The sequence below is a fragment of the Natrix helvetica genome (genome assembly GCF_964273705.1).
Source record: "Natrix helvetica genome assembly, chromosome: 12".
Taxonomy (NCBI): domain Eukaryota; kingdom Metazoa; phylum Chordata; class Lepidosauria; order Squamata; family Natricidae; genus Natrix; species Natrix helvetica.
Window position 1 is genome coordinate 16,081,921 of NC_138556.1, and position 13,438 is coordinate 16,095,358.

The window sequence follows — 13,438 nt, forward strand, 5'->3', positions numbered from 1 at the left end:
GAGCCACAAAGGTCCTAGCCGGAAGCCCCCCATCTCCCCACCCCATTCAATTCTGAAGCTGGCTGGGGAATTCTGGGAGTTGAAGTCCACAAGTCTTAAAGTTCCCAAGTTTGGAAGGTCCTGCCATAGACAATAGGAAAGCAGGTCTTAACTGGGGGCCAGGAAGGGCTGGTACAGACATCTGGGACTCAACCGTGTGGGGATGAAGATAATTCCGTAGGTGTCACCTGGGCCACAACTGGATTCTTTACTTAGGACTTAGGCCATAAGAAAATGAGGGCGTTGAAGCCACTTTATATATTGCCAGTCCCCTTTGGTTTATATGTGATCATCTTCCTAAAATCTGAACCAGCAATGAAACCATCCCAAATGAGGCTATAGAGCATTGCACATTAAGACAACTAGGCACAAGCACAGTTTTTCCCCGAACGCCATCACTCTGCTAAACAAATAATTCCCTCAACACTGTCAAAGTGCTTACTAAGCCTGCATTACTATTGCTATTAGTTTTCTCATCATTCCTATCACCCATCTCCTCCCACTTATGACTGCAGGACTGTAACTTTGTTGCTTGTATCCTTACAATTTATATTGATTGTTTCCAAGTATGATTCAATTGCTTATTTGTACTCTATGACTATCATTAAGTGTTGCACCTTATGATTTGTGACGAATGTATCTTTTTTTTTTTATATACACTGAGAGCCTATGCACCAAAGGCAAATTCCTTGTGTGTCCAATCACACTTGGCCAATAAAGAATTCTATTCTATTCCATTCCATTCTATTCTATTCCATTCCCTTTGTTCTTCCCCACAACCACCAAGGCAGGTGTGTTGGGGTGTCCTTACCATTTTCACCTTCGGGGTGGGGGATAGAGGGAAGGAGCAGAACCTTGCTGACTGGCAACAATGGCTGTAGATGAAAGACCTGTTGGGGGACAGCAAAGATATTCCCACAAAGACCGTTAAAATTGCAAAGGTGGGGCGAGCGGCTACATAAATCGAATCAATCAAAACCGAATTTGGAATCCTGACACCCCTCCCCCCCTCCCAAAAAACCACAGCCCTCTGCAGAAGCAATCTCACCTGTTGCATAGGGCAAGTTATATTGGGCTGGCAGCAATGAGTAGCCCAAGTGGTGGTGATGGTGATGTGTAGACATCAGACGCTGTGAAGGGGAGGAGCGAGGCCGGTCAACGCTTCTCTCTGCGCCACTGGCTCCCCCTAGGCTGCTGCAGCCTGCGCTGCTTCCTCCTATCCCGCAGCCGCTGCGCTCCTGAGAGGCCTTCTCGCTTATCTGCATGGCAAGCAGAAAAACAGACGGGTTTGAAGCCCAAAGCATGACTCTGGAAGGAATGGCAGGCCATCCTGGGCAGATTTTTGACGTTGCCCTGAAATTGTTGGATTTCTCCAGTTCCTGCAAACTCCAGCCACCAAGCAGGACAAGTGCATCAATCATCTGCTCCAATCACGGTAGGCTCCACGAGAGAAGAGCCACAGGTACTGCTCCAATCAAGGTAAGAGCTTAGGTGGCGCAGTGGTTGGGGTGCAGTACTGCACGCTATTTCAGCTGACTGCTAGCTGCAGTTCAGCAGTTCAAATCTCACCAGGCTCAAGGTCGACTCAGCCTTCCATCCTTCTGAGGTGGGTAAAATGAGGACCCAGATTGTTGGGGGCAAAAGGCTAACTCGGTAAACCACTTAAGAGAGGGCTGTAAAGCGGTATATAAGTGCTATTACTGCACTCTGCCCACTGACATGAAGTCGATCCTCACCGGCTCAAGGTCGACTCAGCCTTCCATCCTTTTGAGGTGGGTAAAATGAGGACCCAGATTGTTGGGGCAAAGAGGCTGACTCTGTAAACCACTTAGGGGGGGCTGTAAAAGCTCTATGAAGCAGTATATACGTAAGTGCTATTGTATATTGCTAAGATCCATGAGAGAAGAGCCACAGTTTCTGAGCCAGGCTCAACCCAAAAGCCCAGAGCTGAGAACTAGTTAGTGCAGCACCATAAATAGCACTCACCGTTGGGGATTTGCTCTTGTAGTGGCTGGCGTGCTGCTGCAAGATGTCCAGGGCCTTGGATTCAGAGCTGGACTTACAGCCGATAATAGGACTAGCTCGGGATTTTTCGCTCTCTTCGCTTCCCGAGGATTTGCTGCCGTACGGGGAGAAGGAGTAGCTGGAAGGAAGGTAAGAGCCTGCGGGAGAGATACCAGTCAGCATTCCTACCCTGGGTTTGTCAGAAGAGCCACCCACCCAAAGAAACCAACTGATGTCATGCATTCTACAGGGAAACGATGAGAAAAGGAAAGGGACTGACTCAAGGTTGGTAGGAGGAGAAGTTTTAGGACATGTCATTCCACCCAGTCTTTTTCCGGTTTTATATTCCTAGATCATCATTAGCTACTAAGACCAAATTACCAATTTTGAATGCTTGGGGCACACAGGGCACATAACCCATACAGACACCAAAGCCCTTTTAGAGTCCTCCATAATTTTAAAAAATGAGCAGGGGTCGCGAGGGGAAAAAAAAAAGTTTAAGAAACACTGCCGTAAGCAAAGTAAAGGTAAATTCTCTTCAACTGCGAAGGAATGGGGTATGAATTCCCAGGAAGGGAATTCCAGAGGAGAAAGAGACATCTCAGTTCAGATCGTTTGTGTGAGGGAAAGTGGGTGAAGATGGCTCCTCTCCTCATAATTCCTGGAGCCGGAACCAGGCGGCTATGCCAGACGGACCGGCGAGCTAGCCGATCGGATGGACTGAGGGAGCCAGCCTAGCCATTCACTATCAGAAGGCTTATGTGGAGCCGGGAATCTTACAGTGAAAATCCAGAATCCAAGGAATAAACTCTGTCCTTCTGTTCTAAGACAACTCCTCTACAGGTCTCTTCTGAGCAAAGACTGAGTCAAAACTGGGACTAGCATGGGCAAAGGAGGCGTGACCAGAAGCGTGATAGACTCAGTCTCCGAGCAGAAAGGACAGAGTTAGCCCATTCCTTAGATTCTCTACTCAGCACAATGGAGAATATATGCTTTACAGTGACCGAGTTTGCTTTAGTTTGACAAGATTCTGTCTATGGGTGAGGAACGCTAAAGAAATCTGCTTGGAATAATCATGATGTGACTTTCTTGGTTTTTCAGAGCCTGACAGCATCTTGATGCTGTGAGACATCTCACTATATCAGTCTATCGAGCTCAATCCCCTCACTTTATTCTGAAGACAAAAACCAACAACTTGGGAGCTTTCCTTCTTTGTGCACCATGGAAACCACCTGTAATCACAGGGTTCCCTTTCAATTCCCCGTACCTGGATAGTTTTGCATCATGACAGTTGGCATGCCACGATAACTGGGATGGCCGGGGTCGTACGACTGACTGTAGGAGTAGCCGTGCATGTAGGGGATGTAGGACTGGTGCTGGGTGAGGGGGGAGGACACGGGCACATGGGTGCCGGATCTGGCGTCTTTCCCCATTAGGCGCGAGTCCTCGCTGGAAGGCATTTTGCAGTCAGAGTTGATGCTCTCTTTCCCGTCCTCCTTCCCGAGGGATTCTTTGCCGCGGCTCCTCTCCTCTTTTAACTTTCGCTCCCTCTCTTCCTTCCACCGCTCATCCTCCATTTTGATGTCAGGGTATTTAGCGGGGTAAACGTATGTCCACATGCGGGGTTCAGCCTCCTGTAGCAACATAGGTTGAGTCAGTCAGGTGACTAGCAATTCCACAGCAGAAGTCGCCATATTGGAAGCTGGGGGAACCTCAGGTGGAATATTTTAAATATAGAGTCTATGGAAGCAATTCTATATTCACACGGATCCCTCCCACCTTATAAAAGCATTTACTACTTCTGGGGTTTTTGGCTTTTCATCTATCGATCAAATGCCTCTCTGAAGCATCGCACAACATTCACCCAAATTCTAAAATTCTAGCTACATTAACAAACAGAAGTAAATATAAATTGTAAATTGTTCATTTCTATTGATTAATGTTGCTTAATTTATTATCACTGGTCTACTTTATTAAAACTGAGTAGTGAGATAGCCCACCTTTCGAAGCGCTGAACTAAGACAAAAGCTACACAATCCTTATGTTTTTTCTGCTGTGTGCATCATTAAACAATAGCTCTTTTTTCGTCTATTTGGCTGCTCAAAAATCAAGCACTGAGGTGGGCGGGGGGCGGGGAGTGATTAAATCCCACCTGGGTATTTGAATTATATATCAACAAATCTGAACCAACCAACTATAGTTCCACTAGCCGGACTTATTTTGGCAGAGATTCCAAGATCCAGAAATCCAAGAGACCAAACAAGCACCCACATTAATGCTCTCCTCACTTCCTCTCCATCCAGTTTTCTGCACCCAGGAATTAGTCATTCTGACAACCCCCCTCCCAGTTCAACCACCCAGCATCCTTCTCCTCCTGCTCATTTACCTGTCTATACCAAAGTACCGGGTCCACCTCAGCCTGCCGACCACAGTCCAAACCTGCCTTCGAGTCTGCCGTCTCTTTGCCGAGATGGCTTTCGTTTAATTTCCCCTTGAGGCCTTCTAGAGTCTGGCCTTGGAGTTTTGTGGAGTCCTCTAATTTGGGGATAATGACCGACTTGGCTACATCACTTCCTTGGTCCTTGGCCTTACTGAGTCCAGGTTTGACAAGGTCAGTTAAGCTGGGTGCTTTGGTCAGAGTGGGTGGGAGAGAAGCCTTCTGCTTCCACTCCTCCTTCAGGATCACCTCTCTTTCCTTCAGTCCCAGGTCCACCTTTTTGTCTAGCGCACGCTGCTGCTGCTGCTGCTGCTCCAGACTCTGGCGCTGCTTCTGCTGATCTTCGTACTGTTGCCGATAGGCTGGGTTCGTGCTGAGCAAGTGGGCGTGATAGCCTTGCTCGCTGTAGCCGTAGGGAGGCACGTAGGCGTATTGGTTGTAATACAAGGACTGCATGTACATGTTGGACCTCTGCTGGATGACAGAGGGCTGCTGGCTTGAGGGCCCCAACTCGGCCTTCTTCTCCTCGCAGGCCTCGTTCTTCACCTTTACCTCTGGGCTTGGTGGCTCTTCGTCTTTCTTCAGCTTCAGGGCCTGGCTATCGATGGGCGTTTGGCTGCTGGGGTTAATGGGGCTGGAGCTCGACTGGGTGTAACCTGGCGAATAGTAGGCCTCAAAACCTGGGTAATAAGGAGATTCCTTGCTCTGGGGCTGAGCAGGGAAGAGGGCTTTCTTGGCCCCTTCCTTGGCCATCTGATCAGGGTCCTTGGCCTTCATGCTCTCCAGCTTCCCTTCCCCATCCTCCCCGGCGTCTGAAATGTCAGAGTAGGCGGGGCTATTCGTCTTCACAGAGCTGGCTTCGGCCCCGTTTTGGGTGACCACGTGAAGGGGAGTCATGGGCTGGGCGGGGGCCGCACTGTCTAGCCGGCTGGTGCCCCCGATGGATGGGCTTGGGGCATTGTCAGTGAAACTGTAGATTTTATCTGCCTCGGCCTTGATGCTGGCCAGGCGGCTCTGGTGGGGGTCAGAGGAACCGTTGAGGAGGCTCTCTCCCTTCGCCCCGAGATCGCTGGGCTCCCCACGGAAGGGACTTTTGCCTTCCTCAGCCCAACACCCTTTCCCGGGGGTCAAGGGGCTCTCCACTTCCTTGGCTTCTTTTTTTTTCTTGTCTTTCTTTTTCTTGTCCTTGACGGGGGTCAGTGTTGGGCTGACGGCGAAAGGCTCGCCCATTACAGTTGGCTTAGGCTGAATGGGCTTCAGCTGGGGGCTGTTGGGCATGGCCTGCACGACAGTTGTGGTGAGACCCGTGGAGGAGCCAGGGCTAGCAGCGGTGAACGTGGCTGCCTGGAAAGTGTAGATCTGAGGGGGAATGGCAGGGGCGATGGGCCGGGCGGACTTGATGCTCTTGGAACTGATCTTCTCAGCCTTGATGCCGACCAGCTTTTTCGTCTTTTCTTTGTCCCCGGTCCTCTTTTCTACGGAGTCAAAGCCGTTGTTGCTCATCTCGTCGGGTATCAAAGGACCATCCTCCGAACCGTCATTAGAAAGAGCACCAGAATCGGGATCTCCTTCGGCACCTAATTTCTTCTTGCAAGTGGCTTTGAGGTTGAACTTGTTGGATGGCGAGGGACTGTGCGGTTCTATCAGCCGCACTTTGGGAGTCGTTGAGCGGGCTGGGGAAAGGGAGCCCTTCTGGCTCCCGGAAGCACCGTTGCAGCTGCTCAAGTCAGCCGGAAGAGAGGGGTCCTCTCCATACTCGCTATCCCCATCGGCCTCAGGCTTGCTGTCGTCATCAGTATGCGCATGGGCCTGGTGATACTTCAGTCCATTAATGTGCTTGTATTTTTTGCTGCAGTTGGGATGGGGGCAGTCAATGAGTATAGGAGAGGGGCAGTTCCTATCCAAAATGGCAGGCTCCACTTTGATGGCTGTGTTGGCTGCTGCCGCCGCCGCAGCTGCCACCACAACTAAAGGTGTCGTCGTTGAGCCCATGGAGTTTGTGCGGACACGTTTGCTTCCCTTGGAATCCTCAGAACTGGAATTCACTTCCATGTCAGAGAGAGGCTTGCTCTTTCGCTTGGTCACGGACGAAGGGCTGGCCTTGACCTCTTCTGAAGTGCCACTGGCGGGGAGGCGGTGCTCCGAGGAGTTCTGGCTGCCTCGGCGTCCTTTACTGTTGGTCCCTGCCCGAGTCTTGCTACTGTTGCTGGAGCTTTTGGTATCCGTGGCTGCTGTGCTTTCGGCCACTGGAGGGTTGCTGTTGGGACGCACACGCTTGCCTCTCCCACGGCCATTCCGCATCTCCAAGTCACTGGTGGGAGAGTCACAGAATCTAGGAGGCAGCAGAGCAGAAGTTAAGAATAAGCACTGAGTGAGGCCCTTGAGCCATTCTCTCTCTCTCTCTCTGCAAGTGACTCTCTATCTATCAACATGAGTGGTTAGAGTACTACAGGCTACTTCAGCTGACTGCTGGCTGCCTGCAATTTGGCAGTTTGAATCTCACCAGGCTCAAGGATGACTCAGCCTCCCATCCTTCTGAGGGGGTAAAATGAGGACCCAGATTGTTGGGAGCAATAGGCTGACTCTGTAAATCGCTTAAGAGAGGGCTGAAAAGTGCTGTGAAGCGGTATATAAGTCTAAGGGCTTATTGCTATTGCTGTCTCCCAAAGCTAGAAGGTTAGCACCAAGGCAGTGGCGGCATCCTGGTTGCTTGTATGAGGCAAGCTCAAACCTGAGTTTGCCAGCTTTTAATACCTCACCTCTCGCATTCAAAGACAAAGAGAGGTTTCAGAATAAGCACAGTCGCCACCTGACAGTCGTTGAACAATCCATTGTCTAACCTTTCCCAACTCCCTCTTCGTAATTCAATAAAAAGTCACACACAACAGTTCAACCGGCTCAGCTGAGACACAACACTGATTGGTTTCCTAGGCAGAAGTTGCCTCACCAGCTTCCCACGCAAAAATGAAAAGGCTGATTACCCAAGGCAAATTCCCTTCAAAACCTGTAGCTGCTTGAGTTCTTATGTCACAACAATTTTTTAAAAAAATAATAATACTGGTGGACCAGGACATACACTGACAGTTTCTCAATATTCCCTAAAATTAGAGCATTTTCTCTAGCAGGCCCACCCTCCCCTTCCCCGTCCAGCTCACAAATGAGCACATACTATCAGCATGCAGTAAGAGAGTCTCCTCATCCGGGGTTTTACCTGGGTGGTGCCCAGTCATGCTGTGTGCAATCCAGCAGTGTTCCCACATATGTCTTATTCCTCCAGGTAACGTTCACCACCAGCATGCCTGTGGAGGGGGGGAGGAGGAAAGAAGAGGAGGATTGTGAGTGAGTTCCTAGGTCTTTGGGGGCAGAAACATTTTCCTATCTTTTTCTCAACCACAGTACAAAAATATCCCTGCCAAACAAGTCGGAACAAGTGTGGGTGGTGTCTAAAATTCTATGTAGCTACTCAAATCTATTCTGTGTAGCTAAGTCAGCAGGAGAACCTAGACCAGGGGTGTCAAACTCGATTTCATTGAGGGCCGCATCAGGGTTTTGTTTGACCTCGGTCCAGGGTGGGTGTGGCCAGCTCGACATCACTCGTGCCGGGGGCACCTGTGGTAACCTGAGAGCTCTGCCAGCGAAAACGGGCTCCCAAGCTCCTTTCTCAGATGTGACGGCTTCCTGCAAATCTCTGCCAGTGAAAATGGAGCTCGGGAGGGCTCCCCGCGGCTCTCCCGAGCTCCATTTTTGCTGGCAGAGGCACGATGGGCCGGACCTTTGCTGTTTTCAGGGCAGCCCCATGGGCCAGCTCTAAGCATCCCGTGGGCCAGATCCAGTCCCCCGGGCCTAGAATTTGACACCTGACATAGAAAGCATTTGCTTTGGGCTTCGTTACAACTTATTTCTTTGATATAGGAAGATCCTCCCCGCTCTAAAAGCTACTGATGGCAAAAAAACTACAGACCAGACTCATAAGGTTGTTGAGCTTGCCTAAACATAAAGACACTTCTGCAATAAGGACAAGAGAACGGCAAGGATGGATGCTATCACTCGGAATCAGTTTTGACTCAGAAAGCATTTTTACCCATTGACCTCGATGGGGGTAACGTAAATAAGAGATATTTTTTTATCAAGCCGGAAGCCAAGCTGGCTCAGCAATTTTTTCCCCACCGTGTTCCATCAAGTGCCTTTGGAAGCTTTTAGAACACAATTCGCAATAAAGCAACTGGTAGTGAGGAAAAGCATCCCCAACCCTTAAGACGATAGTCACCGTGTCTACTAATGGTAGTGAGTTTTGCAGATAAGCTTTTCCTGGTACAGACTTCAATTATCACTTAGATTATCTGGGGACACCTGCTGTATATTCTCTACGGTGACAGATGCTCTCTGGATTACTCTCTAGAATTGGAGAGCAAGCCCAGAATTGGAGACCCTAACGGATCCCTTATCTACATATAAATCCTTAAACCATCAGCTTTTCAATCCTGGTGCATTTATACAATTATTTTCATGATCTTATAATAAAAGGCCTAATAGTTTGTCTAGTTCCTTAATTAGCTTTTCATTTTATTGGATCAAAGTTAGGCTGCGAAAGCGATATCATGCCTGCCTCTGCTTTCCTTCATTCAGCTCCTAGCAAGCTCTCTTGTGAGTGAGTCGAACCAGTTCTTCTCCAATGCAATATGATGATTAGTCCTGTTTACAGTAGACTACTTACATTTCTCTTGTGGTTTGCCGTTCTGGGATAACTGCCTTTGGGGGTGTGCTCTCTGCTGAAGTAGATCAGCAAAAGCTCCCTTGGTTGTTAAGAGTTTAAAGATGGGCTAATGGGGGAGATAATATAACCCCCTTCCATGAATAGGGTCCTATATTCTTTTGGTGCCAGTATACAAACATGGCACCTCATCTACTCTCTATATTGCCAACCTTTCTTAGATTACTGTTCAAAAATCAAAAGTCTCGTAAGGAAAGATCAAGCATCCCCAGCCACAAGTTTCCCGTTATCAAACAAAAGCAAGCAAACAAACAAACAAAAACCCTCCATTGAGTCCTAGTTTACATTTACATACATGGTGCTATATGTTATGATCCATATGCTGAAAATTTCCATCGGAGCCATGTATTATAAAACAAATACATCTGTTTTACTAATAACAATCATCTACTCTTAGAATTTTCGGTTTCTATGCTGAAGATTTTGAACAGGGCCTTTTTGTCAGACAACAACCACATCCTATAATATCAGACCATTGGTAGAATTTAACTCAAATAGACATTTCTTCCAATGACTATCGCAGGTGTGCTTATGAACCTCATGAATTGCATCTCCTGCAAGAATCTGGGGAAGAAGCAATGTGGGGAAACCTCTAACTCGGTGGTGGCAAACGTTTGCAACACCGAGTGCCCAAACTGGAACATGTGTGCATGCACATGCGTCAGAGCCCCAAAGACCAGCTGACCGTCGCACGGATGCCTGTTTTTTTGGCTGTTTACAGGCTGTTTTCTGGACTATTTTGAGGCTGTTTTCCGGGCCAAAAACAGCCTGAAAACAGCCCTCAAAAAGGCCTGAAAACAACCATGAGAACGGTCCAAAACATGGCCTGGTTTTGGCCATTTTGGGGGCATTTTCCGGTGCTCTGGTGCCCACGAAGACCAGCTGGCTGGCATGCATGTGCACGCTGGAAACCAGAAGGGCAGCTGGCGACGGCGTGCGTGCCCACAGAGAGGGCTCTGGGTGCCACCTCTGGCAGGCGTGCCATAGGTTCCCCATCACGGCTCTAACTCTTTGGGCAGAGTGGTGAGAACGATTTAGAATGGCTGAAGAATGCAGAAACAATCTAGAACAGAAAGATCAGTAGCACTACTTCAGTCACAACCTCTATTTTTAGAAGTTAACTATCTAATTAAAAAACTAGTGTCTCTCTCAAGCCAAATCCTAGTCTAAACCTCAGAATTCTCTTTCTTTGGACAAATTTTTTCCCCCGAGAAATAGGAAACTGACATTAGCATGTTCTAATATTAGCCAGAAAAGTACAGAAAGGAAACAATATGAAACCAGAGCAACTTCCAGGAACTGAGGTGAAACAAAAGCAAGTTGGACCACATTTAAAATACAAAACAATACTTATCTTTAAATGAATGTTAACGAGCAAAAGTTGCTTTGTATACTTTTACATGTTTAGAAAACATCTCTCTTCTCTCACCAAAAAGCATCATGCTTTATTAACTCACACTCGTTCGTACATTAATAGGAAATTACTGTGTCTGTTCAGCAGTTAATGATTTCCAGACCTCATTAGCCCCATAAGAGTGGACGATTACCAGAAATGACGAGAAGGTTATCTCAACATGGCTGTAGATTAAGATCATGTTGCCTCTGCTTCAGCTTCTATAGATATTTCAGCCTGAAAAACCTTAGAAGTTGCAAAAGTTCATTTTGCAGGATTGGACTGGGAAGATCATGGGAAATTATTCCTTCATCATGAAGCAAAGCCCATGTGGATGTTGCAGGCTTTTAAGTGTGCTATGTAATACATATTGGGTGATTTGGGGCCAGTCCCTTGCTCTCAGCCCAATCTACCTCACAAGATCGTTGTGAGGGAACACAGGAAGGAATATTGTGTGTGTTCACTGCCTTGAGTTATTTGTAAAAATAATAAAGGCAGGATATAAATAAGATAAAATAAATTCTCTCCAATAAAACTCTTAAGCAGGATTACACTCAAGTTGTAATACAGCAGGGAAAGGTTCCCCTCACACATATGTGCTAGTTGTTCCTGACTCTAGAGGGCGGTGCTCATCTCCGTTTCAAAGCCAAAGAGCCAGCGCTGTCCAAAGACATCTCCCTGGTCATGTGGCTGGCATGACTAAATGCCAAAGGTGCACGAAGCGCTGTTCCCTTCCCACCAAAGGTGGTTCCTATTTTTCTACTTGCACTTTTTACCTGCTTTCGAACTGCTAGGTTAACAGAAGCTGGGACGAGTAACAGGAGCTCACTCCGTTACGCGAAGCTAGGGATTTGAACCGCCGAACTCCTGACTTTTCTGATGACAAGCTCAGCGTCTTAGCCACTACGTCCCTTTTACATCAGGGAAACAGGGATATAAATTTGGATAATGGGCAGATGGACTTGCAGGCTTAAGTTCTATAATTCCAGGATGGATTTGGGGGTGCGGGGGAAGAGGCCGATGGGTCAAACCTTATCTTTCCTCTTGAAGTGACTTAGAGGGAAGGCGGGAAGGGGATGAGCAGATTTTCCCTCCTCTCCGTTCATCTCGCCTTCCTTAGAGAGAGCGCCTCTTGCTGACTCGTAATGCTGCCAAGATGACCTTCCACTCATCCTAACGCCGCCCCTCTCTCTCTCTCTCTGTCTCTCTGTCTCTCTGTCTCTCTCTCTCTCCTTGGGGATGGATCTCTCTTCCTGCAGGTGTCAGCATCAAGCAGGAGGCGCCAGCTTTTCAAGGCAAGGCTGCTTTTGTACAGTTTCACGCTCGGCCTTCACACACTGCTTTCCTGCAGAGCCTTACAAGTTAATTGTGTGGCAATGCGCCAGCAGCTGCTTCCATCTCAGCGCTGGCAGGTCAGATTAGGAAGGACGTCCTGGCAGCTTGCCCGCTGCCATGATCACAGGAGAAAGATGAAGAGCTCTGTAAAGCAGAGACCTCAGTGGTGAACTCAAGCCCCCCCCCCTCCCGCTTTTCCTTTGCCTGCTGCTCTGGCAACCAAACAAAGCACAAGACTAATTGTAACTCCTGCCTGACACACCATGTCCTAGATTTAACCTACCTCAATCAATCATGCACACACAGAGGTGGGGTGGCGGGGAACCCCTCCCAGCAAATAAATGCGGAATTATTTTATGAAATGGAAGGTGGTTTGCAAAGCAGCCTTTTAACCTGTCTGTCTCGGAAGACCTACCTACCTTTGCTGGAAAAGAAAGCCGAGGGGGGAGAAGGGGAAGAATCGTTTCCTGCAAGCTCTCGCATTTAGGAGCCAGCGATGAATAATTTTGTAAAGCAATACAAGATTAAAAACTTGATTTTAATAGGGCCATAAAGAGAGAAGTGTCATCCCCAAAAGTATCTAGTAGTTCAGCTACCGAGCCAAAATTATTTTGTGTTGGTAGAGGCTGGTTTGGTCAGATTTTCCAAAGTGCAGCCATTTTATCACTAGGTAAATCAGGGAGAGAAAGCTGTACCCATTTGGCATTTCCAAACTACAAATGTACCACTTTCTTACATTATTATGATTACTTAGCTGTAACTCGGAATTGCTGGCTAAGACGTTGAGCTTGTCGATCAGAAAGGTCGGCAGTTCGGCGGTTTGAATCCCTAGCACCGCCTAACAGAGTGAGCTCCCGTTACTTGTCCCAGCTTCTGCCAACCTAGCAGTTCGAAAGCAGGTAAAAAATGTAAGTAGAAAAATAGGAACCACCTTTAGTGGGAAGGTAACAGGGTTCCGTGCACCTTCGATGTTTCATCATGCCGGCCACATGACCACAGAGATGTCTTCGGATAGTGCTGACTCTTCGGCTTTGAAACGGAGCTGAGCACCGCTCCCTAAAATCGGGAACGACTAGCACGTATGTGTGAGGGGAACCTTACTAGCTATGATCTGCCAAAGAGTCACTTCTCTTAGGAGAATTAATTTCTCCAAAATTCAAGGAGTCATTTTACTGGAAAAACGTTTCCTTTCATCTTGTGCTTCTGTTTGTGACCTTGTGGCTGCACATGAAAATCAGCATCATTAAAAGAGTCTTAATGAACCTATCCCACTTTGTCAATATTAGTTCAACAGGGTTTTACTTCCTTTATTTAAAGAAAAAACATTTGCCCTCTCATATAACGCACATTCTTTTGTGTTCTTTTAAGTTCAGGTTTCACTTGCTTGTTTCAACCATGGCAATTTTGTTGTGCATTGCACTTACTGGACTGTCAGCCTAAAAGTTCAAATTATTTTTAC

At 47.7% G+C, this 13,438-nt stretch overlaps 1 protein-coding gene across 2 annotated transcripts in view; it reads right to left on the bottom strand.

Annotated features, from left to right (window-relative positions):
• The window catches only part of ZNF609 (zinc finger protein 609), a 69,789-nt gene that overhangs the window by 1,796 nt on the left and 54,555 nt on the right, over window positions 1-13,438 (bottom strand). For both annotated transcript variants that reach the window (XM_081964446.1, XM_081964447.1), the window contains exons 4-9: window positions 7,692-7,779; window positions 4,430-6,812; window positions 3,311-3,677; window positions 2,026-2,201; window positions 1,088-1,298; window positions 851-929 (exon numbers count right to left, since the gene is read on the bottom strand). In XM_081964446.1, coding sequence (XP_081820572.1) covers window positions 856-929; window positions 1,088-1,298; window positions 2,026-2,201; window positions 3,311-3,677; window positions 4,430-6,812; window positions 7,692-7,779 — 3,299 coding nt within the window. In that variant the 3' untranslated portion in view covers window positions 851-855. The remainder of the gene's footprint in view (window positions 1-850; window positions 930-1,087; window positions 1,299-2,025; window positions 2,202-3,310; window positions 3,678-4,429; window positions 6,813-7,691; window positions 7,780-13,438) is intronic.